At 40.3% G+C, this 26758-nt stretch overlaps 1 protein-coding gene across 2 annotated transcripts in view; it reads left to right on the top strand.

The window, feature by feature from the left end:
* Positions 1 to 26758, top strand: part of ACAA2 (acetyl-CoA acyltransferase 2) — a 34156-nt gene that overhangs the window by 3716 nt on the left and 3682 nt on the right. The window contains exons 2-8 of one of the 2 annotated variants that reach the window (XM_045459791.1): positions 2941 to 3107; positions 6933 to 7061; positions 16768 to 16884; positions 18221 to 18368; positions 20816 to 20991; positions 21793 to 21922; positions 26388 to 26458. In XM_045459791.1, coding sequence (XP_045315747.1) covers positions 2941 to 3107; positions 6933 to 7061; positions 16768 to 16884; positions 18221 to 18368; positions 20816 to 20991; positions 21793 to 21922; positions 26388 to 26458 — 938 coding nt within the window. The remainder of the gene's footprint in view (positions 1 to 2940; positions 3108 to 6932; positions 7062 to 16767; positions 16885 to 18220; positions 18369 to 20815; positions 20992 to 21792; positions 21923 to 26387; positions 26459 to 26758) is intronic. The other variant, XM_045459792.1, reaches the window with a different exon arrangement.

The following is a 26758-nucleotide window of genomic DNA, read 5'->3' as shown; positions in this document are numbered from 1 at the left end:
TATGAGCATATTTTCCTTTATATCCTTGAGCACAGTTACAATAGATAGTTGCTTTAAAATCCTGTCTGTTAATTCTAGCATTTGGGTCATGTTGGGGTTGGTCTCTGTTGATTGTCTTTTCTCTTGAGAATGAGTCATATTTTCTCATTTCTTCATATGTGCAGTAATTTTGGATTGTAACATGGACATTGCATATGAAACATTGTAGAGGCCGAATACTGTTATATCCTTTCCAAGTGTGTTGGTTTATTGATTGTTTGGTTGGCTGTTTATTTTTGCAGGCAGTTGATTTGGCTGAACTCAGACAGCAAACTCTGTCTCCCCTGTAGAGGGCAATAGCTCAAATCTCAGTTCAGTTAGCCTTAGCTAAGGTATAGATGCATTGTTAAGGGGTTAGACAGATATTGCTGAGGTATAGATGCGTGGTTAAGGGGTCAGACAGATATTTAGGCAGAGTTTATATGTATATGATTTGGGCTCCCCCTGTGGTCCTCTCCTTTCCCAGATTCATTCTCATTTACCAGTGGCTGTGGTTGGCCATGAACTCAGTTCTCTGAATCGTCAAGCCAGTGAGATTGTGAGTTTCTGAGTTCTAGCCATTCACATAGTGTGGACTGCTTGGCTTCAAGTCGGAGGCTATAAACAGATTGAATGCTCACCCTGTACTGTTCCTTTCTTCCATATCTTCTCCACATCTGCCCAGTTTTGTTCATTCTCCAACGCCTTCAGGTAGTCATTTTTCTGTATTGCCACTGTTATCTGCAGGAGAGTTGGTCAGATAGCATACTAGGCCATGACCACACACAGGCTGTAATGAAATTAGGAAGAAGACATGGGAAGGCAGAAGAAAAATGAAATAAAACACCAGTATAAAAATAGGTAGAGGGGTGCCTGGGTGGCTCATTTGGTTAAGCGTCTGACTCTTGATTTTGGCTCAGGTCATGATCTCATAGTCCTGAGATTGAGCCTTGCATTGGGCTCCACTTGGAGCCTGCTTGGTATTCTCTCTCTCTCTCTCTCTCTCTCTCTCTCTCCCCCCCTCCCTCCCTCTGCCATTCCCCTACTTGGGGCTTGCTTGCGCTCTCTCTCTCAAAAAAAAAAAAAAAAAAAAAGTAGAGACTGTTAAGTAACAAGAATTAGAAGACATTTGCAAAAATTCAGGAAGGTATAGTGGCACAGAATAATCTATCAGAACAAAATATTTGTCATACCCTGAACTAATATTCATGGTCTTGTAAATACCTGAATATTCTATCTGTAAAGAACTCATTGGATCGGTTCTAAATTATAGTTGCATATGTTACTCCTAACTCCTAACATTCTTTTGGACTGTGGGTTTCTCAAAGTAGCAATGAAAGGATTAGGTGAAGGTTTTTTTTTTAGGGTAGGTTTAATTTGTTCCATGGAAAGATGTCATCTCCACTAGTATAAACAGGAGAATTGTACTTAAATAGCAGGAATGGTATAATGTTTGTATTGTCTCAATTCCAGGTTAATATCTTGGCACAAGCCCATTGTTAAAAGCCCCATAATTTCTTGGCAAAGTGTGGAAATGTGAGCACAGATTGTTTTGGAGTATACTAGTGTATACGTATACTAGTGTGTACGAAGCGCCAAGCATGAGATCTGTCATGTAGTAAGTGCCACCTGTATGCGCCTCTGAAATATTTACCTTGCAGGATTGTTGGGAAGATTAGATAGTATACGAAAAGTGATAAAGTGTCGGTGCCTAATAAGCATTAGTGTAATGAAACTATTATAATGGATGTGCAAGTTTTGCATCACCCAACTCTAGTGGGCATCACTTCACATCATCAGAGACTTATGTAACTATAGCAGATTGGAGGGGAGAGGTGACAGTAGAGTGTCTTGGGAAAGGACAGTTTTTATTTTTTTGCACCAGGACATCGGTTGGATTGATAGTAATACCATAAATTTATAGTGTTAGTTTATATTAATACATGTATAGATAATTCCCCTGTTTTCTTTGCAGTTAGATCAAATGCAGGAAATTTTGTTGTATTCTAAGTAGCGCATTTTAATAGGATACTGGCAAACTAGAAAGTCTTTAGAAGAAAGCAGGGAGAACTAATGTCAAATAAAGAAGTGTGGAAAGATGCTTTTTGTTTACTTAGGGAAAATACGTGTTTTTTATCTACTTAGGGAGGGAGTCTTTAGATCCGGGATATTTTACAGGTTAGTGGACTCCAGATCTGGAGGGGATGCCCATGTAAAAGGTGATCTTTTTTGCCCACTTTATTCTAAGGGTAAAAGATAATAGTTAATATGATTTGGAATTTGTAGTGGAGTCATCCTGTGGCTCCAAAAGGAAAGACGTGTATAGTTCACATTCAAAGCATAAATTCTAGAAACTATTTGGGATGCATTTGGGTTGAACTCAGATTGTTGGATTGAAGACTTGGTGAGAGGAGCCAGTTCAGTATGAGGAAAAATCATACTTCAGGCTGTCCGTTCACACAGTGGACTATGGAAGTTTTCTAGCAGAGGAATTTTTTTTTCTGTCTCTTGTCAGGAATTTCCTGTGGGGTGAGTGGTTGGCCTCAAACCTCAAAAAGAATTTCTAGTGTGGAGATCATTGGTTCTATGACTAGGCAACATACTTCAGCACATCAAAGAAACATTTCAGTTTTAAACAAATGTTTCTAGCATCATAAATCACCAGAGGCTAAGAATGCAGAGTGGATTTATGTTCCAGCACGCAGGAGATAGTTCTTGGTGCCAGCATGTAGGTACTGCTCCAACTGATAACCCCTAAGACTGCTTCCAGGAGTGTGACCCGTTCTGTGTATTATTATGCGACAAAAATTTTCAGTTATCTAATTGAAAATGGTGCGTTATATACTAAGGTTTCACAGTGTGATTATTTAAATAAAGCATGTTAGGGACACTGGCTATTCAAATCTCTCCTCATTCCAATAGGTGTCTTCATCGTGGCTGCTAAGCGAACAGCCTTTGGAGCTTACGGAGGTCTTCTGAAAGACTTCACGGCTATTGACTTGACTGAATTTGCCGCCAAGGCTGCTTTGTCTGCGGGCAAGGTCTCACCGGAGACCATTGACAGTGTCATTGTAGGCAATGTCTTCCAGGTTAGTAGGGCAGAAGGGAGGTGTTCATTCTTGTTGCCGGATGTTATTAAAAAATAATGTCTTTAACATGTCTCACTGGTGAACTAGTTAATAATAGTTAAAGGTATTTATGATTTAAGTAATCCTCTGACTCTACAAGCAATGGCATTTATAATTCAAAGCCACATATAATTTGGGAGCTATCTGTCTGTCTCATTGGGGTTATATTTCATTGCTTCTTAAATACTAGATTCATTTCCTTGACTCATCTCAAGTTAATTGGTTCTCTCTGTATCGACTAAGGAGGGTAGAAAACCCAGTCAACACAACACATCTCCTATGAATTCTTAAATCGTAGGAGCTCGGTCAGTATTTTTTGTGGGAAATAAGAAGTTCCTCTACCTTCTATCTTTCTGTGTTATGGAATACATACTAGGTCATTCATTTGCAGATAATGAAAGCTGTGTATTCCTTCCTGGCGTGGCCAGGAGGTGAAGGCTCCTTTTACCCAGCCTTCATCGGTTTGACAGAAGCGCTACATGGAATGCATTTCTGCTGAGGGTACTGAGGCTCTGTCGCTGTTCTGCTGGCTCAGAAAGTGGTTGTTCCATACAGGAGAGGCAGGCTGAGAAGACTGGAGGCTGCTATGGCCCCCTTCACCAAGTGCTCAGCTCTTAGGGTGGGGATAAGGCTCAGAAACAGGTGTGCAGTTATTTCCACCCCCAGCTCCAGAGCCATGACTCAAGAGACTTTGCTTCTACCCAGAACGGGTTTTGTTTGCAGTGGAGGATAGAGGACTTCATTCATTTTTGTGGCAGAATACTATTCCATTGTATGGAATACTGCATTTTGCTTGTCCATTATTCATTATTCTGTTGATCTTAATGTATGTTATGACTTCATTAACATGAAACTCTTGGCCAGCAGCGCTATAACTAATGCCTGGTTGAAGTTTCTCTAACATGTATTTTTTCCCTGCTGTCTTCTACTTAGGCACACTAGACAGCATTTCAGCACTCTGCTTGGGGTTATTTTGAATAGCACAATCACCAACAGAAGCCACAAAAATGCAAACACACACACACACACACACACACACACAAAACCCTTGGCACTAAGTAGACTGCAGAAAGGACATCTGTTTATAACATGAGAGCTAAGACAAGAAGGCCAAGTGTCCCCTTGTTCATCCTCAGCTGGAAAGTGTGTATCATATTAGACAACTACAATTTTCTCCACCCTGTACATGGCTGGAAATAACCACAAAAGCGCCACAGGTATTGATTTGGGGGTTACAAATACGTTTTAACAATTAGGTGAATTTGCAAGTATGGAATCTATGAATAATGAGAATCGACTGTATTTTGAACTTCTCCATATGTGTTTTGAGAGGTACTAAAGGTACTAATGTATTGTGTTCTAAGAAATTGTAATATATGAAAATAGTTTTATTATAAGGAATAATTAAATGAGTTCCGGAGGTCAAAAGGTATAAATAAACTTCCAGCTATAAAATAAGTAAGTCTTGAGGATATAATGAACAGCATGATGACTATAGTTAATAATACTGTACTGCATATTTGAAAGTTGCTAAGAGAGTAAATATTAAAAGTCCTTGATGGGAGAAAAACGAACAAAGGCCAATTTTGCTGCCGCTCCTAGTCTCAGGCAGAATTCCTGAGGCCTACAGATTATAACACTCCTACAACTCCTTCAAGGACTTCTTTCATGTTTTACCACTATAGCTGTGCTCTTAAGTGTTACTTTCCTCTGATAACTGTAAACACCCTACCCCCAGGGTATATGTTAGCAATCATCTTTCAAACTTGTGGCCCAGTGATATCCATCTAAAGGGTCTCAAGACTAATGTTTTACTAGACAGTAGTAAAGAACCTTATCTTAACAGCAGCTAGCCCCTCAGGGTCCTGAAAGCCTTGCTTCCAAATTCCTTAGAGTCTTACGCCATCCCTGACTTCCACTAACTAGAAGTATATAATCAGTCACTCCTCACAATGCCGGTGCAGCTCTTTCTGCCCACGGGTCCTATCCATGTGCTTTAATAAAAGCACCTTTTTGTACCAAAAACGTGTCAAGAATTCTTTCTTGCCTGTTCACTCTCAGCCCCACATCAGTCCTCATCACAAGAAAAAACATTTTTGTAACTGCGTACGGTAACAGATGTCAACTAGACTTATTGCGGTGATCATTTTCCAATACCTACAAATATCGAATCCTTTTGTTGTACGCTTGAAACTAATACAACATTATATGCCAGTTACACCTCAATTGAAAAATAAAACAAGAATAATTAGGAACTTTTTTTAAAAAGGTAAGCTCTGAGTAAGATTTATGGAATGTAAAAAGCCAGAAGAAACCCTAGAGATTTTATAGAACTCCAGGCCTCTTTTAACACATAAGGAAACCTTATGTTTCAAGAAGTTTCAAAGAGTTGAGCTGGGTGATCTATAACAATCCTGGGCTAGAATGCAGATCCCCTGACTTCTAGTTCCATGCTTTTTCTCCTGTACTAAGCTCTTCCCAGCAAATCTTGGTGTCAAAAGGGACTTAAAGTCATTTCGTGGGACCACTTAGAGAATACGCTACCAAAAAAAAAGAAAGAAAAAATGTCAGTGGGAATTTGTTGAATTTTATTGTGAAAATTTTCAAACCTATACAAAAGATAAAAGAATACTACAGTGAGGGGCACCTGGGTGGCTCAGCTGGTTAAACATCACACTCTTGATTTCACTCAGGTCATGATCTCATGGTTTGTGTGTTCGAGCCCCACATCGGGCTCTGTGCTGACAGTGCAGAGCCTGCTTGGGATTCTCTCTCTCCCTCTCTCTCTTTGCCCCTCTCCTGCTCATGCACATTCTTTTCTCTCTCTCAAGAACAAATAAATAAAATTTTTTTTTAAAGAATAATACAGTGAACACCCTAAAATTCCCTTTACTTTGATGGGCCAGTTCTTTACATTTTGTCAAATTTGCTTTAGCAAATTTTAGCATTTTAAAGCAGGGGAAGCAGTGGTCTAGGCCCACTTCTTACTCTTCTGACCAGTTGCTCATCTCTCGCCTTCCTCCATCATCAGGTCTCTGCCTCAGTTTCTCATTACAATCCCCTGAATGTTTTTTTTTTTTTTTAATTTTTTTTTTCAACGTTTATTTATTTTTTTGGGGACAGAGAGAGACAGAGCATGAACGGGGGGAGGGGCAGAGAGAGAGGGAGACACAGAATCAGAAACAGGCTCCAGGCTCTGAGCCATCAGCCCAGAGCCTGACGCGGGGCTCGAACTCACGGACCGCGAGATCGTGACCTGGCTGAAGTCGGACGCTTAACCGACTGCGCCACCCAGGCGCCCCACAATCCCCTGAATGTTTTTAAAAGTATCTACTGATGCCTCGCCTGTAGCCTTTCTGGTTTAATTGGTTTGGTTAGGATCTTGAGCATCAGTATGTTAATAAAGCTTTCCTGGTTATTCCAGTGTGCGGCCAAGGTTGAGAAGCACAGCCTTGGATACTTTCTCTGTTAAGGAACATACTATTTCGAGATAACCTATTCTATTTTTAAACAGCTCCAATTGTTATAAATTTCTGTCTTGTATTGAGGACTTAATATAAGGGTTTCTCATACTTTGTTTAAAAACCAACTAACCAAGTTACAGTTTTTATTCAAATAATAAACACACGTATTATATAAAATACATGATATCTATATGCATTGCATCCTACCTTAGAGTCCCATAGTTTATAATGTTTGATAGATTGCCAACATTTCCATATATTTTGTCCTGCTTCTTAATGCTGAGATTTACAGAGGAAAGTCTTTTTCATTCCTTTGTTCCAGAGTTCTTCAGATGCTGCATACATGGCCAGGCATGTTGGTTTGCGTGTGGGAGTCCCACAAGAGACCCCAGCTCTCACTGTTAATAGGCTCTGTGGCTCTGGTTTCCAGTCCATTGTGAGTGGATGTCAGGTATGGGCAACATTTTATTATTTCTCTGAAATTATGTTAAAAACTATTGGAAGAAATACCCTACCACAGTTGTAACACTGTAGGTTTTTATTTTATGGTGCTTATTAGAAGAGGTCAATACTTGATTTTTCTTGGAAAAGAGTTCATAGGAAGAAAATAGTTTCTTAAAAGTGATTAGCAGATCTTTGAAGACATGCTAAATGGAATAAGCCATTCGCAAAAGGACAAATACTGTATGATTGCACTTATATGAGTAATCAGATTCATAGAGGCAGAAGGCAAAACAGTGGCTGCTGGGGCTGGGGGGGCAGGAGAGAATGAGGAGTTAGTGTTTAATGGGTACTGAGTTCCAGTTTGCAAAGATGAAAAGATTTCATGAGATGAGTGGTGGTTGGTTACACAACAGTGTGAATGTACTTAATGAAGTATACACTTAAAATTGGTTATAATGGTGACATTTTCTTTAATTTTATTTTTCACTTTTTAAAATTTACATCCAAATTAGTTAGCATATAATGCAACAATGATTTCAGGAGTAGATTCCCTAATGCCCCCTACCCATTTAGCCCATCCCCCCTCCCACAACCCCTCCAATAACCCTCAATTTGTTCTCCATATTTATGAATCTCTTCAGTTTTGTCCCCCTCCCTGTTTTTATATTATATTTCTTTCCTTATGTTCATGTGTTTTGTCTCTTAAAGTCCTCATATGAGTGAAGTCGTATGATATTTGTTTTTCTCTGACTAATTGCACTTAGCATAATACCCTCCAGTTCCATCCACGTAGTTGCAAATGGCAAGATTTCCTTCTTTTTGATTGCCGAGTAATACTCCATTGTATACATATACCACATCTTCTTTATCCATTCATCCATCGATGGACATTTGGGCTCTTTCCATACTTTGGCTATTGTTGATAGTGCTGCTATAAACATGGGGGTGCATGTGTCCCTTCGAAACAGCACACCTGTTTATCCCTTGGATAAACACCTAGTAGTGCAATTGCAGGGTCGTAGGGTAGTTCTATTTTTAATTTTTTGAGGAACCTCCAGACTGTTTTCCAGAGTGGCTGCACCAGCTTGCATTCCCATACAATGATAACTTTTAAGTTATGTATGTTTTATCACAATTTTTTTAAAAGCTAATCATGACCTGTTATTTTGACCGAGGGCTTCCTATGTGCCTGACCTATGCTAGATTTACATTGAATATCTCAATCTTCACAGCCATCCCTTGTGGCAAGAACTATTAATATTCCCATTTTACCGGCAAGGAAACTGATCTTTAAGGTTACTAAGTCGTAGAGGCAGAACTTGAACCCAGGTCTGTGAGAGTTCCCTGTGAGGCAGTTTGAAACACTGAATAAAGACTATAAGGCTAGGAAGAGAGTTGGAACATTTAGGGGATGATAAGAAATGTATTCCTTTGGGAGACGTTAGGATGGAGAAAATTGGTTTTTCTCATCCCTCAAACACAACTGTGTTGTGATCAAATCACTCGGAACACCCAGCAAACCGATCTGAACACTGTCAGAAGGATCTGCACGGTTGGAAGGAGACAGTGTAGCAGGTGTGAGGTGCATGGAAGTGAATTGGGGGAGAGGAAAATGGCAGCGCCATGGATGGGGAGGAGCCCTTTCCATGGAGAGACAAAAAGGAGAGAAACGGGTTGAGAGTGTGCGGTGTCAGATTCACACAAGACAAAAACCTCTCTGGACCACGGACTGGGGAGCGAGGGGTACTGAGCATCACGGTTTTTTTGCCAACAGCGTGTGGAGCTCAAACTCTGAGGTTTTGGAAGTGTGTGACTTTCTCTGGAGTGGAGCTGTGGCTCGGAAGAAGGAGGAAGGGGGCCCTGGAGTGCACAGTGTGGTGTGGGGATCTGAGAACATTCCCTTTTCTGGAGTACATTTGCAGGAGGGTATATTGCCTCTCCAAGGACAAAACCCCTGCAGGCGCCAGCAGAAGGCCTTTTATAGGAAGGGGACAGAGGACAGATAACTTGCTTGCTGCTTTTTGCAGTGCTGCACCATAGATTGCAGGCACCGTGCAGGCATGGGACTGGTTTTCAGGGACAAAGGACATCAGACACAGTGTGGAGAGGCTCTACTCCAGGGGAAGGGAGCGGGTCCACGTGGTGCCAGGTCCTTTAAGATTTCCGGTTTTAAATCCTGGCCACGTGCCAAAGCTGTGGTGCATGGAGCCCTGACAGCCCTTGCCCTTCTGCGAGGGCTTCCTGAACAGCGGGTTCTGAGATCCCCTGTCCGGGGACGAGAGATTGGGGTGATGCCATTTTCCCCTTAACACCAACGTGGGGACTTCGGAGAGAAACACGGTGGCCCCCCAGTGGAGGCGGGACCCACTTACACCAAACCCCGCCCCCCTGTGCCTTGCAACTGTGTGTTTACTGGGGCAGCGCAGACTCTGAGCCAGCGCAGTGAGCGTCTCCTCCGGAAGAACAGCACAGACAGTAGCCCACAGGCACCAGATTAGGGAACATGCGGTGCTTCAGAGCATCACCTGCAGTTCTGGTGGAAACAGGGCCAGGCTTACTTTTTTTTTTTTTTTTTAATTTTCTTCTTTTTAAAAGTTTCTTGTTTTTAATTTTCTTCTTTGGAATTGGGCTTATAGTTTTTTCTTTGTTCGTTTGTTATTTTTCTCTTCTTTTTGGATCAAGCTTCTTTTTTTTCATTTTTGTTTCTTTTTTGTTTTTCTTTTTCTTTAGAATGAGGCTTATAGTCTTGATTGTCTCTTTGTTTTTTTTTTTTTTCATTCCTTTCCTTTTCATTCACTCATTTATTTATTTATTTTTGGAATCAGGCTTTTGTTTTTCTTGTTTTCCAGGCTTATTTTAACAGCAAATCAAAACATACCTAGTTAAAGGTCCAAACACTCCCCACTGCAATCTAGGAGGAGCTCTGCAGAGGACCGACCAGTGGGAAAGAGCAGCCAAAACGTAACAGCAGAGTGCACACAGCATACGTCAGAAACACTTCTGGAAGGGTTTCTCCTGAAGTGTCCAGGCCTTGAACAGTGTACAACCCCTTTTTAATATAACATCACTCTCAAGTGCAGGAAACATAACAAGCTTTCAAAACATGCAAAAGACAGAAACTTAGCCAGAATGACAAAATGGAGCAATTTTCCCCAAAAGAAAGGTCAGTAAGAAATCACCGCCAGGGACTTGCTCAGAACAGATATAAGTAACGTATCTGAACAAGAATTTAGACCAACAGTCATAAGACTACCAGGGGACTTGAAGAAAGCATAGAAGACACTGTGCACAGCCTCCCTGTAGAGATAAAAGACCTAAAAACTAGTGAGGCTGAAATAAAAATGTTGTAACTGACATGCAAAACAAACTGGATATAGTGACAATGAGGGTTGAGGAAGCAGAGGAGAGAATAGGTGATATAAAAGAAAACATTATGGAAAATAATGAAGCTAAAAAGAAGAGGGAAAGAAAACGGTTAGATCACAAAGGTAGACTTAGGGAACTCATTGATTCTACAAAGTAAAATAATGTCCCTATCATAGGAGTCCCAGAAGAGGAGTGGGGAAAAGTGGCAGAAGGTTTATTTGAACAAATTATAGCTGAAAGCTTCCCTAATCTGGGGAAGGAAACAGGCATTCAAGTCCCTGAGGCACAGAGAACTCCCCTCAAAATCAACAAAACATTCAGCCCCATGACATACCATAGGAAAACTTGAAAAATAGAAAGAGAATTCTGAAAGAAGCTAGGGGCAAAAAATCCTTAACCTACAAGGGTTGACACGTAAAGTTAGCAGCAGACCTATCCACAGGAAGTTGGCAGGCCAGAAGGGAGTGTCAGGAAATATTCAATGTGCTGAATGGGAAAAAGATGCAGCCAAGAACTCTTTATCCAGCAAGGCTGTCATTCAGACTAGAAGGAGAGGTAAAGAGTTTCCCAGACAAAAACTAAAGGAGTTTAGTTTGTGACCATTAAAGCAGCCCTACAAGAAATTTTAAGGGGGACTCTTTGGAGAAAAAAACCAAAAGACCAAAGCAACAAAGACGAAAGGATCAGGGAACATCACCAGAAACACCAACTCTACAGGTAATACGATGGCACTAAATACGTATCTTTCAATAATCACTCTGAATATAAATGGACTAAATGCTCCAATCAAAAGATATAGAGTATCAGAATGGATAAAAAAAAAAAAAAAAAAAAAGATCCATCTATATGCTGCCTACAGTAGACTCATTTTAGACCTAAAGACACCTGCAGATTGAAAGTGAGGGGATAGAGAACAATCTATTATGCTAATGGAGATCAAAAGAAAGCCAGAGTGGCCATACTTACATACTTACATCAGACAAACCAGGTCTTACTTATTCATTCACTTCATTCATTTACAAATGATTATTTTTGAGAGAAAGCATGAGCAAGGGAGAGGCAGAAAGAGAGGGGGACAGAGGAACTCACGCAGGACTTGCGCTCACAAACCATGGTATCATGACCTGAGCTGAAGTTGGACACTTAACCGACTGAGCCACCCACGTGCCCCAAAGACAAACTAAATTTTAAAACAAAGACTGTAATAAGAAATGAAGAAGGGCATTATTATCATAATTAAGGGGTCTATCCCTCAAAAAGATCTAACAATTGTAAATATTTATGCCTTCAACTTGGAGACATCCAAATGTATAAGTCAATTAATAACAAACATAAAGAAACTCATTGATAATAATACCCTAATAGTAGGGGACTTTAACACCCTACTTACGACAATGGACAGATCATCTAAGCAGAAAATCAACCAGGAAACAATGGCTTTGAATGACACACTGGACCGGATGGACTTAAAAGATATATTCAGAACTTTTCATCCTAAAGCAGCAAAATTCACATTCTTCTCAAGTGCACATGGAACATTTTTCAGAATAGATCACATACTGGGTCACAAATCAGCCCTTAGCAAGTACAAAAAGATCAAGACCATACCATGCATATTTTCGGATCCCAACACTATGAAACTTGAAGTCAGCCACAAGAAAAAATTTGGAAAGCCCTAAATACATGGGGGTTAAAGAACATCCTACTAAAGAATGAATGGGTTAAGCAGAAAATTAAAGAAGAAATTTAAAAATACATGGAGGCAAATGAAAATGAAAACACAACAGCCCAAAACCTTTGGGATGCAAAAAGGCAGTCCTAAGAGGCAAGTTTATTGGAATTCAGGCCTTTGTCAAGAAGCAAGAAATGTCCCAAATACACAACATAACCTTACACCTAAACGAGCTAGAAAAGGGATAGCAGAGGGTGCCTGGGTGGCTCAGTTAGTTGAGTGTCTGACTTTGGCTCAGGTCATGATCTCACCATTTGTGGATTCGGGCCTCGCATTGGGCTCTGTGCTGACAGCTCACAGTCTGGAGCCTGCTTCAGGTTCTATTTCTCCCTCTCTGTCTGGCCCTTCCCCGCTCACACTCTCTCTAAAAAATAAATAAATATTAAAAAAATTTTTTTCAAATTAAGAAAAGTAACAGCAAATAAAGCCTAAAGGGAGAAGGAAAATAATAAAGATTAGAAGAGAAATAAGCAATATAGAAACAAACAAAAAATACAGTAGAACAGATCAATGAAACCGGGAGCTGGTTCTTTGAAAGAATTAACAAAATTGATAAGTCCCTAACCAGATTTATGAAAAAGAAAAGAGAAAGGACCCAAATAGATAAAATCACAAATGAAAGTGGAAAGGTCACAACCAACACCACAGAAATATAAACCATTGTAAGAGAATAGTATGAAAAATTATATGCCAACAGACTGGAGGAAATGGAAGCAATCTAGAAGAAATGGACAAATTCCTAGAAACTCACAAACCTCCAAAACTGAAATAGGAAGAAATAGAAAATTTGAATACACCCATAACCAATAAAGAAATCGAATCAGTAATCAAAAATTTTCCAACAAACAAAAGTCCTGGGCCAGATGGCTTCCCAAGGGGATTCCACCAGAGACTTAAAGAAGGGTCAATACCTGTTCTTCTCAAACTGCTCCAAAAAGTAGAAATAGAAGGAAAATTTCCAAACTCATTCTACAAAGCCAGCATTACCCCACTAGAAAGGAGATTGATAGACCAATATCCCTAATGAACATGGATGCACAAATTCTCAAGAAGATATTAGCAAACCAAAATCAATAGTACATTAAAAGAATTATTCACCATGATCAAGTGGGATTTATTCCTGGGCTGCAGTGCTGGTTCAGTATTCACAAATTAATCAATGTGGTATACCACATTAATAAAAGAAAGGATAAGAATCGTATCATCCTGTCAATAGATTTAGAAAAAGCATTTGACCAAATACAGCATCCATTCTTGATAACAGCCCTCAACAAAGTAGGGATAAATGGAACATACCTCAACATCATAAAGGCCATATCCGAAAGACCCACAGCTAATATCCTCAATGGGGAAATGCAAAGAGCCTTTCCCCTACAGTCAGGAGCAAGACAAGGATATCTGCTCTCACCATCACTATTTAATATAGTACTGGAAGTCTTACCCTCAGCAATCAGACAACAAAAAGAAATAAAGGGCATACAAATCAGCAAGGAAGAAGTCAAACTTTCACTGTTTGCAGATGACATGATACTCTGTGTAGAACACCCAAAAGACTCCAGCAAAAAATTGCTAGAACTAATACATGAATTTGGCAAAATCACAGGATATAAAATCAATGTACAGAAATCTGTTGCATTCCTATACACCAATAACAGCAGACAAAGAAACCATGGAATTGATCCCATTTGCAGTTGCACCAAAAACAATAAGCTACCGAGGGATGAACCTAACTAAAGAAGTAAAAGGTCTGAAAACTATAGAATGCTTATGCAAGAAACTGAAGAGCCCACAAAGAAATGGAAAAGCATCCCATGCTCATGGATTGGAAGAATAAACATTGTTAAAGTGTCCATACTACCCAAAGCAGTCTACACATTTATGCAATCCCTATTCAAAATACCACCATCATTTTTTGCAGAGCTGGAAAAAACCATCCTAAAATTTGTATGGAACCACAAAAGACGCTGAATAGCAAAAGCAATCCTGAAAAAGAAAAACAAAACTGGAGATAGCACAATTCCAGATTTCAAGCTATATTACAAAACTATAATGGTATTGGCACAAAAACAGATACAAAGATCAATGGAATGGAATAGAAGACCCAGAAATGGCCACAACTATATGGTCAACTAATCTAAACCAAAAAAGGAAAGAATATCCAATGGAAAAAAGACAGTCTCTTCAACAAATGGTGTTGTTGGTAAAACTGGATGGGGACATGCAGAGGAATGAAACTGGACCATTTGCTTACACCACATACAAAAATAAATTCAAAATGGATGAAAGACCTAAATGCGAGACGGGAAACTATCAAAATCCTAGAGGAGAACATAGGCCATAACCTCTTTGAACTTGGCTGGAGCAGCTTCTTACTAGATGTATTGCTGAAGGCAAAGGAAACAAAAGCAAATGTGAACTATTGGGACTTCATCAAGCTAAAAAGCTCTGCACAGCAAAGGAAACAACAAAAACAAAAGGCAGCATATGGAATGGGAGAAGATACTTGCAAATGACCTCTGATAAAAGTTTAGTATCTAAAATCTATGAAGAACTTGTCAAACTCAACACCCAGAAAACAAATAAACCTGGTAAGAAATGGGCAGGGGATGCTTGGGCAGCTCAGTTGGTTAGGCATCTGGCTCGGGTCATGATCTCACAGTTCATGGGATTGAGCCCTGAGTTGGGCTGTGCACTGGCTGTGTGGAGCCTGTTTAGGATTCTCTCTCTCTCTCTCTGCCCCTCCCCCACTCCCTCAAGCAAATAAACTTAAAAAAGAAAAAAAAAATGGCAGAAGACATGAATAGACACTTTTCCAAAGAAGATATCCAGATGGCTAATAGACACATGAAAAGATGCTCAACATCACTCATCATCAGGGAAGTACAAATCCAAACCATGAGGAGATACCATCTCACATCTGTCAGAATGGCTAAAATTAACAACACAAGAAACAATAGATGTTGGTGAGGACGTAGAGAAAGGGGAACCCTCTTGCACTGACAGTAGGAATGCAAACTGGTGTAGCCACTCTGGAGAACAGTATGGAGGTTCCTCAAAAAACTAAAAATAGAACTACCCGATTCTAGCAACTGCACTATTATTTGCCCAAAGCATACAAAAATACAGATTCAAAGGGGTACATGTACCCCAATGTTTATCAATAGGCAAACAATGGAGAGAACCCAAATGTCCATCCACTGATGAATGGACAAAGAAGATGTGGTGTATATATATATTACTCGGCCATCAGAAAGAATGAAATCTTGCCATTTGCAATGACATGGATGGAGCTAGAATCTATTAACGTATTAAGTGTAATACGTCAATCAGAGAAAGACAAATACTGTGTGATTTCACTCGTGTGAAATTTAGGAAACAAAACAGATAAACATATGGAAAATGGTGGAGGGGAGTTGGGAGGAGAGAGGGAAACAAACCACAAGAGACTGTAAATGATAGAGAACAAACTGAGGGTTGATGGAGGGAGGTGGGTGGGGGATGGGCTGGATGGGTGATGGCTACTAAGGAGGGCACTTGTTGTGATGAGCACTGGGTGTTGAATGTTAGTGATGAATCACTGAATTCTGAAGCCAATATTGCACTGTATGTTAACTAAAATTTAAATTAAAAAAAGAAAATAAATATATTCCTTTTTAAGGGATAGTTGGGCAAATGCATTTGTTCCTTTGAGCACAAGGGAAAAGGGATATAGTGAAATGCAATTTTGTTTGCCCCTGTCTTCATATTTTTACAGAATGAAAGACACAGACATATTGTAATGAATAAATTGTTTTCAAGTTAATTTATTTCTATAATGATATAGCTGAAACAGTGATCCTGATTTTCCTAGCAGTCACTGTGGAGACAGGGCTCTATGGAAGCTTGTTATTTGCTTCTTTTCTAAGAAATGCAAATAATGGAAAGCTAGAAGAATGAAATGGGTTTCTTTTTATGAGCCCCCTCAGTTAACCTGTTCCTTGTAAATCTGTGGTCTGCTTCAGACTCATCCATTAATATAAGGATAAATTCTACTTCTGTCTTAAAATAATTTTTTTTAATGTTTATTTATTTTTGAGACAGAGAGAGACAGAGCATGAGTGGGGGAGGGGCAGAGAGAGAGGGAGAGACAGAATCGGAAGCAGGCTCCAGGCTCTGAGCTGTCAGCACAGAGGCTGATGCAGGGCTCGAACCCACGAAGTGTGAGATCATGACCTGAGCTGAAGTCGGACACTTAACTGAATGAGCCACCCGGCGCCCCTACATTTGTCTTTTTAAAGGATTTGTTCTTTATCATTGGCTTACAATCTGTGTTATGCCAGGCATTAATATCTCTGCTGATTTTCAAGATTTATATTGGGTTCAGAATTACCATTCCTTGCCAAAACAGAGGTAGAATTTGTCACTTGTGTACAAACAGTTGAAGTCTGTTAATTTTTTCTCCCCTGTGTCTTGGGAATAGGTGCTGTAGCATTTGCCTTACAAGTTACAAGTATTTCCTTTTGAGGCACGGTACACTGGGATTCATAACTCATTAGATTTACTGGGAGTTTACTGCTTGATACATACCCCTGCCACAATATAAGGTTTTGTTTGTTGCTCATTTGTTTTCAAATAGGAAATTTGTGTGAAGGATGCTGAAGTTGTCTTGTGCGGAGGAACTGAAAGCATGAGCCAGGCTCCCTACTGTGTCAGGAACGCACGTTTTGGAACCAAGTTGGGATCAGATCTCAAGGTTGGAACCATTAAAGTGTTTAAAAATTTTTTGTCATGCCATTATGCTAGTAATTTTAATAACACCATGTTGGGAGAGAGAAAACAAATTTTGAAACCAATTTCCTTAATAGGGGATTGACAAGATACGAATGATTTGAAATTTGTAAACTATTTCAAAAGCCCAGTTTGGTTTTTAGTTTTGACATTGTAACCCACATTAAAAAAAAAAACCCACATAGACTTTATCTCCCCACACCTCTGGTAGTGGAATTAATACTTGGAGAATGGAGGAAGGGAAGAGGCAGATCAAAAAGATAGGCAGAGCTTGCATTGATTAATTTCTCATGAATAATTGGGAAACCCAGTAATTAAATCTTTACTGTGATTTATGGAAGTTTTATTTCTGAAGCAATCTCCAATGAATAGATACTTCTTCATCACAGAAAACATTCTCTTTGTTGTTGTTTTTTTTTAAACATTCTCTTTGAATACAGATTATATTGTCCTAAATCAGACAAAAACTGATCTTCACATCTTTGAGAGCTACGGCATGGGAATGACAGTGCTGATAAGGAATGATCGTGTGGTGTCCCTCCCATGTGACATTCTATATTGTTAGCATTTTCCAACAGTAATGACAGATTTACACTCTTCAGGCCAGTTCCTCACCTGGTCTTTTTGAAAGTTGGAAGGGATAAGACTTAGGAAATACGAGATAGTATTTTAGACGAAGTATGTTTGAGACAGCCTTCAGAAAGGTCGGTGACTCAACGGCGCTGAGGCCATCTAGAAGGAACAGAAGGGCATGCTTACCAGAGACCAACTAACTGGATAATAAGTAACGACTTTTTCTGTTCCTCAAGAACCTACGTGTCCCAGGTCTCTTCAACTTCACAGTGACTGATAGAACAGGCTGTCCCTGTCATCGAAGGCACGGGTTGAAAAGGGCACAGACACGTGCAGGCTTGTCTACAGAGCTCAGAATCGTGCTTCACAAAGGTGGCTACAGGGCAACATTGCATGAGAACTCAGTGTTCGGTTTCTTCCAAATGTGGCCCTGAGGGTGTAATTTTTGCTTGTAGGTTGACTTCCTGTGTTCTCTCCCTGTACATTTAGCACCGTTGCCTCTCTTTAGTGCCCCACGTTTAGAGAGAGGGGGAAATGTGTGCATTTTATGATGACATTGGGTGTTTTTTAAAATGTCGCAGAACCAAATATGTATAGGAGTAAATGCTGTCAGGAAATGTAATTTTACTTTCCTCTTATTAATTATTTAAATGTAAAGACATTATAGCATATTACTTTCAAAAGATATGCTTTAACAAATCATTTTATTATGCATGTCTTTTTAATAGCTGGAAGATATTTTGTGGTCAGGATTAACAGACCAGCATATCCAACTCCCCATGGCAATTACTGCAGAGAATCTTGCTGTGAAATACAACGTAAGCAGAGAAGACTGTGACAAATACGCCCTGCAGTCCCAGCAGAGGTGGAAAGCTGGTCAGTGAAATTGGATATTATAAATATCTATACAAAACTATGGGTGTGGGTGAAATGGGTAAAGTGCATCGAAGGTTATAAAATAAAAGAAGTCATAAAATAAAGGTTGTCAAATAAGTCGTGGGTATGTAATGTGTAGCATCGTGACCATAGTTAACGATACTGTATTGCATATTTGAAGTTGCTAAGAGAGTAGATCTTAAAAGTTGTCGTTACAAGAAAAAGTTGTTGTAGCTATGTATGGGGACAGATGTTAACTAGACTTATCATGGTGATCGTTTGGCCACACTGTATATATGAACGTTGAGTCATTCTGTTGTACACCTGAAACTAATATAACGTTACATGTCAGTTGTACGTCAACGTAAAAAAAAAAAATAGGGGAGATTTCTTTCATTTCAGACGATAATGGTCATATAATATCTGTTTTAAATTACACCTTTAGATGGGCGCCTGGGCGGCTCAGTTGGTAAAGCGTCCGACTTTGACTCAGGTCATGATCTCGTGGACCATGAGTTCGAGCCCCGCGTCAGGCTCTGTGCTGACAGCTCTGAGCCTGGAGCCTGCTTTGGGTTCTGTCTCCCTCTCTCTCTGCCCCTCCCCCACTCATACTCTGACTCTCTCTGTCTCTCAAAAATGAGAGACATTAAAAAACGTTTTTTTAATTACACCTCTTGAAAATCATATTTTTCCTTCATTCTTTTGTTTTTAGATGGTCAGGTATTCTATTAATGATTGCAAAATTAACCAGAAATTTCTCTTTTGCAATACAGTAATACTACTTAAAAGTGGCCTTGTTAACTGACCTTATCTAGACGCTCACATTTTGCCCTGAACTGGTTCTGTTGTTAGTAGAACGCTGAGGGCTCTGATACACTGTGAGAGATGAAGGGTCACAGGGGCTGCCGGGACAGAGGATGTTTTCCTCTGTGAGGCATATCCTACTCACAGGGAGGGGACGATAACGTTTGGAAAGGACCCACTGGGCATCCTTTTGTGCCTTCCTCCTCCCGTTCCTAATTGAGCATCACTGCACCCAACTGGAAGACATAGCACACTACCCCACAGCCAGAGCTACAGCGTCCTTGGTATAACATTCCACGCTGCTGCCAGGCCAGCCCGAAGCAGGTACCCCGCCAGCAGTGTTTCATAAGGATGGTGAGTTGAAGAAGTTTGTGAGTCTCCTGAAAAAAGTTTTTGAAATAAACTGTTACAGACGAGCAGAAACTCTTATTTAGGGATGTTACATACTTAGAATAGTGAGCATGAAGTCCATCTTAGCATTTCAGCGGGAGGAGTGGGCTGGAGCTGATGCCAGCCAATTCATTCTCTGTGTTTTTCGGTGACACGTTTAAAGTGTGAAGGTGTTGGTCCAGAGGTCAAGAGTCATCAGTTCTCTCTCTGCCTTGGCCACATAGAAGTTATCCGACCTCGGTCATGTACTCACTGAGCAATGGAGATAAAAAATATTTGCCTTCCCTTTTTTCCCTAATAGAGTTGTGAAATCCAAATATGGGAAGTGTTTTAGCCTGCTATAAAGTGATTTCACACTTAAGGTGGTATCACTCCCTGCTTATCCTTATTTCTGACGCGTCAGATTACTGTAGTCCGTTCGAGTGGAGATGGAAGTAGGTAAGCTGTTACACTTGGAACTGTGTCAGTAATAGCTCATATTGTTTCTTCAGGTTGCTTGTCACTACATTTCGGTTACAGGTTTCTTGGCTCACTTCTTTTAGAGACCACTTCTTTTTTCTTCCTGTGCTAAACACTTAACGTAAGATCTACCCTCTTAGCATATTTTTAAGTGTACAATAATTATTGTTGTACAACTTGGTACCTTTTAAATTACTTCTCAACTCAGAGAAGTTTAAATAAGACTTAAATTTACTTAGTGCTGTTATACCTGTAGCTAACAGACTAGGACTGCTAATAATCTAGCAGTACCTTGTAAAAAAAAATTGTAGTAAAAAAGGTCAAAAATTATAAGGTAAAAAAGATGCAGAATGCATTTGTATAGATTCATGGCAGTACATTAAATCCTCCAACAGGCAAGGTCAGTTGTACATGTAGTGAAGGCTTATTTTATTTTATTTATTATTTTTTTTTAATTTTTTTTCAACGTTTATTTTTTTGGGGACAGAGAGAGACAGAGCATGAACGGGGGAGGGGCAGAGAGAGAGGGAGACACAGAATCGGAAACAGGCTCCAGGCTCTGAGCCATCAGCCCAGAGCCTGACGCGGGGCTCGAACTCACGGACCGCGAGATCGTGACCTGGCTGAAGTCGGACGCTCAACCGACTGCGCCACCCAGGCGCCCCGAGTAAAGGCTTATTTTAAAGTAGGGCTGTGAGGAAAGGGGAGACCAGAAGTTACATTGAAGGATGTGTGTGATTTCATTTCTTATATCATCTTTTTTTTCCCATTCTTATGATGGTCTCCTATTTCAGCTAATGATGCTGGCTACTTTAATAATGAGATGGTACCAATTGAGGTGAAGACTAAGAAGGGGAAACAGATGATGCAGGTAGATGAGCACGCTCGGCCCCAAACAACCCTGGAGCAGTTAAATAAACTGCCTCCAGTATTCAAGAAGGAAGGAACCGTTACTGCAGGGAATGCGTCGGTAGGTGGCACGTACCTTGAACTCTCGAACTCTTCTTATTGTATTCAGTGCAGAGTAATCGTGAGGTGTCTTTTAGATACTTTTCATACTAGTCTTTAGTAATTTCGCTTAAATTAGTAGTGTTCATAGGGGCACCTGGGTGGCTCAGTCGGTTAATCGTCCAACTCATGGTTTTGGCTCAGGTCATGATCTCACAGTTTGTGAGTTCAAGCCCCACGTCAGTCTCTGTGCTATCAGCAAGGAGCCTTCTTGGGATTCTCTCTCTCTCTCTCTCTCTCTCTCTCTCTCTCTTTCTCTTCCCCACCCCTCCCCCCACTAGCTCTCTCAAAATAAATAAACTTTAAAAATTTGAAAAAAAAAATTAGTAGTGTTCATATTCTGCAAATTGGAGTTTTCATGGTCCAAACCAAAATATTTTAACTAGGTGCTCTCATATAATACTCTTCCAATTTCTTGGTTCTTTCAGACTATTATCTGAGGAATCTGGAAGGAAATCTACCTGTGTTCATGTTTCATTTTGTTTTTTCCCTGATGCATACAACTCATCAGATTTCTTACCTCTCCCCACATCTGGATATAAGCTCCTCTTGCCACCGTTTCCTGTTTTCCGTTGGTGAAGTGGCATTCTGTGCCCGAGTCAGTCTCCAGCCCACCCGAGCACTGCGGGCACTACTTGCTATCCCCCAAATTGTGGTGCTGCTTCCTCTGCATTACCATAATCCTAACATTACCCCGTTAGTTCAGATCATAATTAAGTGGATCCTCTTGCCCTCTAATTAATCTTCTGTTTTTGTTTCCAAGGGGATAGCCGATGGTGCTGGAGCTGTTATCATAGCTAGTGAAGATGCCGTTAAAAAACATAACTTCACACCACTCGCAAGAATTGTGGGCTATTTTGCGTCTGGATGTGATCCCTCTATCATGGGTATTGGTAAGTTTGCAGTGAAACGGACCAGTCTGTTATGTCTCCAGAGTTAACTCTTCTCTGGCATTCAGATACCTTAAACAGTAGCCAAATCAAGGTCACTTGTGGAGAAAAGGAGATTGGTAATCAGTCATTTAAACAACTAATCTTCATAAAAAACGGTGCCAGGCACAGTAGGAAAACCAAGACTGTACAGACTCTTGTGGGCGGTTAATCATGTTTTACTGTCCATTTGAGATATTTATTTATTTATTTATTAATATGAAATTTATTGTCAAAGTGGTTTCCAGACAACACCTCAATGCCCATCACCCACTTTCCCCTCCCTCCCACCCCCCACCAACCCTCAGTTTATTCTCAGTTTTTAAGAGTCTCTTATGGCTTGCCTCCTTCCCTCTCTGTAATTTTTTTCCCCCTTCCCTTCCCCCATGGTCTTCTGTTAAGTTTCTCAGGATCCACATAAGAGTGAAAACATATGGTATCTGTCTTTCTCTGCCTGACTTATTTCACTTAGCATAACACTCTCCAGTTCCATCCACATTGCTACAAAAGGCCATATTTCATTCTTTCTCATTGCCAAGTAGTATTCCATTGCCATTTGAGATCTTTAAAACTAACACCCAGAATAGAACAGAGAAGAATTACAAGGTGGGGACAAGATGAGAGAACACGCGATGGGGGAGAGATCCTGGGGTGAAACAGAGATTCCTGAATGCTGGCTGTTCTGCATGTGGCCACTAGTATATCTCATTTCTTCTTCCCACAACCCCTTTGTGAATGAGAAAATTGAAACTTAGGGAGGTTGTCTTGTAAAGTTCCAGACCAGTAAGTGATGGAGCCAGGATGAGAACCGGGCCTCTCTAATTCAAGTGCTCTTCTCACCGTGTTGTCTCAGGAAGTCAAAGTCATGCCCACCCGGCTCAACTGGGCCTTAATAGGAAAATGAAGAATTACAGTGTATCTCACTTGGCAAAGATTAGCAGAACCCCTACAAACGTGTACAGTTGACCCTTGAACAACGTGGGGGTTAGGGGCGCCAGCCGTCATGTAGCCAAAATCCAAGTATAACTTTTGATTCCCCCAAAACTTAACTACAATAGCCTACTGTTGCCCAGAAGCCTTACCAATAACATAAACTGTTAACACATATTTTATATGTAGTAAATACTGTAGTCTTACGATAAACCAGAGAAAAGGAAATGTTATTGACAAAATGCATTTATAGTACTCTACTATGTTTATCAAAAAAATCTGCCTGTAAGTGGATCCACACAGTTCAAACTTATGTTGTTAAAGAGCCAACTGTATACTCTTTCTTGGCTTGAAAAATATGAATTAGGGGAACGAAAAGCTTTTCGCTGGATACACTCCAGGAACCGCAGCTGATGCTGACTGTAGTAGTTCCTGTCATCCTCGGAACTGATGAGGGGCCTCACTTACAAAAACATTCATGCCCAGAGGCTTTGATGTGTCCCACCTGTACCCTCATACCCCAAAGAAAAGCCTATGCCAGGGCTATGTTCAGATTCTTGATAGGCCCAGAGATTTTGCTATGAGCTTAATTAGGCCTTCTTCAACTAATCAATTTTTGAAGTAGGTCCCACGCTAGAAGGGGGTTGACCTGTTGTGACCTGCATTCCCAGAGGGCCTTCAGTGTGAACCTCAAGCTTCTACCTGAGTGATTCCAGTATGCTGATTGGGACTGAGTTAATACCCAACCGTGTTTGCTGCCATGTCCTTCGGAGATGTCTCTCTACAGAATTCCTAAAAAAGAAAGCTGGCATGTCCATACTTTGTCGGCTTTCACTGTGCTTCAGATTACTTTAACTAAACTTTAAGCTGTGTAAACATCTGTTAAGAGTCCATTTCCGGGGCGGAGGGGGGGGGCACCTGGGCGGCTCAGTCGGTTAGGCTTCTGACTCTCTTTCGGCTCAGGTCTTGATCTCACAGTTTCATGACTTTGAGCCCCACATCGGGCTCTATGCTCACAGCGCAGAGGTTGCTTGGGATTCTCTCTGCCCCTCCCCTGCTTGCGCTCTCTCTCTCTCTCTCTCTCTCTCTCTCAAATAAATAAACTTTAAAAAAAAGTCCATTTTTTCTATGTTACAGGTTTAAAAGCTTATTAGCTTTCAGCTACTCGCTATCAACAAAACATCAGCTTTTGTTTTAGAGATGGAAGGTAGCTTAAAAAATTAAACATCTGTGTATTGGTATGGCATTTATCATTTCAGTCTCTAGAACAGTGGTTCCCAACCCCAAGTGATCATCAAAATCTGCCTGTAATCCCACCTGGAAAGATTTTGTTTCAGTACTTCCAGGGTGGAGCCTGGGAGTATGGCTTTTTTTTTTTTTAAGTGTACCTAGGTGGCTTTGATGATCAATCAAATTTATCTGATATAGATAAGTAGTTATTCTGTAGTTCTTTTTCAGTTTAATCTCAATTTTTACTAGGTTCTGTTACATTAACATAGTCAGCAAAAAAAAAAAAAAAAAAAAAAATGTAATTTCCCTTCGTTCTCTTCCAGGGCCTGAATGTTGGCCCTGTAGTACAACAAATACCATTGTGGAAGGCTTGATTTTTTCCCCCTTCAGGGCGTATATACCAAATGCCCCACAGTGTCAAATGTCCCTTCACCTAAACAGCTGTCTATTGGTTGTCATATGGGATTAAACAAGTTAACTACATGAAATGGCACCAGATGAATAAGCCAGGGAGAGCCGTTATTGAGTGGTGGGGACTGATTCATCAATCCAGTTTCTAAGAATAGTTTTCTCAGTTATGCAGTTCTCCGGCATCAAGCAATCCTTAGCACTGTAGAGTAGCTACTGACCCAGAAAAAGGGGATAAGCCAGGACTGGGAAAGAACAGTAATGGCTCCAAGGAAGGACACATATGGAAAGACAGTGCTCCCTGTAACTCGCCAGTGATGGCAATAGTGGGTGAAGCTTGGAACCTCTTTAACTGTAGCAGCTCTGGCTTTATCTTTTATTGGGCTTTATTTGTAGAAAGAATTCCAATGGTTAAAAAGAAAAATGTTAAAAACCAATTCAGAGCACTTCTGATGAGAAGCTTGTAGCCCAAAAAAGGTACCCAAGGTCACATAGCTATTTAGTGGTAGGCCTAGAAATGAGATCTCCTTTTCCCAGTGAGAATAGTATAACTTCCTGAGTCCCGGTAAATAACAGTGTTATGGGAACATCCTTTAAAACTCAAGTTGCGGCCCAGGATAGTGTAATGATTCTAAGTTAACAACATATCGAGTCGTGCCTAATATGGATATGAAGGCAAGGAAGTATGTGGGATGGTGGATGTCACATCCTCAGCTTTTAGTTCTGAGTGTCTTTCACAGGATGCTTCATCCCTGACCATGCTGGAAAACATGCTTTCCTGTTGACTGTCCATCCTGCTTTGGGGCCTTAGAGATACAAAGAGAATCTGGAACTAGGTTCTGTGCTGACGCGCAAAACTGGTTCTTCAAATTGAAAAGCGCTAACTGGGTGCCCTCAACCAATAAGCATACTGTTGTCCAAAGAACATTTTAACTAGGTGACAAAACAAGTTACGTTATATTTAGATTGCATTATGCTTCTCATACAGACTGATTTCTCATTTACCTTAGGTATATTTATGAAACTTGTTGTGGGATATTTGACTACTTGAATTCAGCAGAACATACCAGATAGATAGATAGATAGATAGATAGATAGATAGATAGAAAAATTTATGGCAATTTCGTTCTTTATGAACAGATAAAGAAGTAGATAATCTTCTTTAGCCAGATTTTTTATCTTACGGGAAAAATGTCAATATACCTAAAAATTATGAGCAGCATTAAACAGCCATGGGTGATCATCAGTAATCTGGGAGCTAAAGTTTCAGAAGTCTTACTGGGTAGATTTTGCATCTGCAGAGGGGGTTTTGTTTTGTTTAAATTCCCTGCCTACCTTTGGCATTATAAACACCTCTTTGCTTCAGAGATCTTTTCCCTCAAGTGCCTCGTGGCTTCCTGTCTTGCTGTGCCCACGTGGAGATGCTACTGCTGCTTCTTGCCTTTTGCCCAGATGGCCTGCAAGTTCAGAGTAGCCACAGTCTCTTCGGTACTAGGAATGCATGTGATTTGTATGCAGGAGAGCACTCGGTCTGCCTGGCCATTTGGTATGAAGCGTGGTCTGTAAATGCGGAACCCCAGATAGAACTCCTTTGGCTGTCTGAACCCTTAAAGCTGTTTATGGTAGAACGTCTCACGTGAGCCTCTCATCTACAATTGGACTGCATAACCAGCTTTTCCCTTGGGTTCTTTTTTCTGTTTTTTTATTGTCACATCATTGAATAATGTGCTATCAAGGTAGTAAGAACTGTGGCTACTAATAACTGTCACATTATTTCTTCCTTCCTTACCTGCTTAGTAAAGAAGGAGAAATTTGATACTTAACTACATATAAGATGAAATTGATTTTTGTGCTTATATAGGTCCTGTCCCTGCTATCAATGGGGCACTGAAGAAAACAGGACAGAGTCTTAAGGACATGGATTTGGTAGAGGTAAGTGTGATGCTTTTTTATATGAGTAAACCACCAACTTCTACAGCATTAATGGCTTTATTTGGTATTTTATAGCTCTTTTGTTTTAGTGCTATTGCCTTTCCAAATGATGTGCATCTAAATACGTATTACTTTTCGTTACATGCCTGGGTTGGTACTTTTGTCTACCTGATTAAAATGCTTTATGTGTATTTGAATAATTAAAACAGCCTGATTTTTTTCTACTAAAATATGAATTCCTGGAAACTTCTTTGACCCTTATAAGACTATTGCATTTTAGACTATTAATGTGCTTGTTGA

The sequence above is a fragment of the Leopardus geoffroyi genome, chromosome D3, assembly GCF_018350155.1.
Source record: "Leopardus geoffroyi isolate Oge1 chromosome D3, O.geoffroyi_Oge1_pat1.0, whole genome shotgun sequence".
Lineage (NCBI taxonomy): Eukaryota > Metazoa > Chordata > Mammalia > Carnivora > Felidae > Leopardus > Leopardus geoffroyi.
The sequence above is the reverse complement of the archived record's forward strand: the minus strand, read 5'-3'. Positions and strand labels throughout refer to the sequence as shown.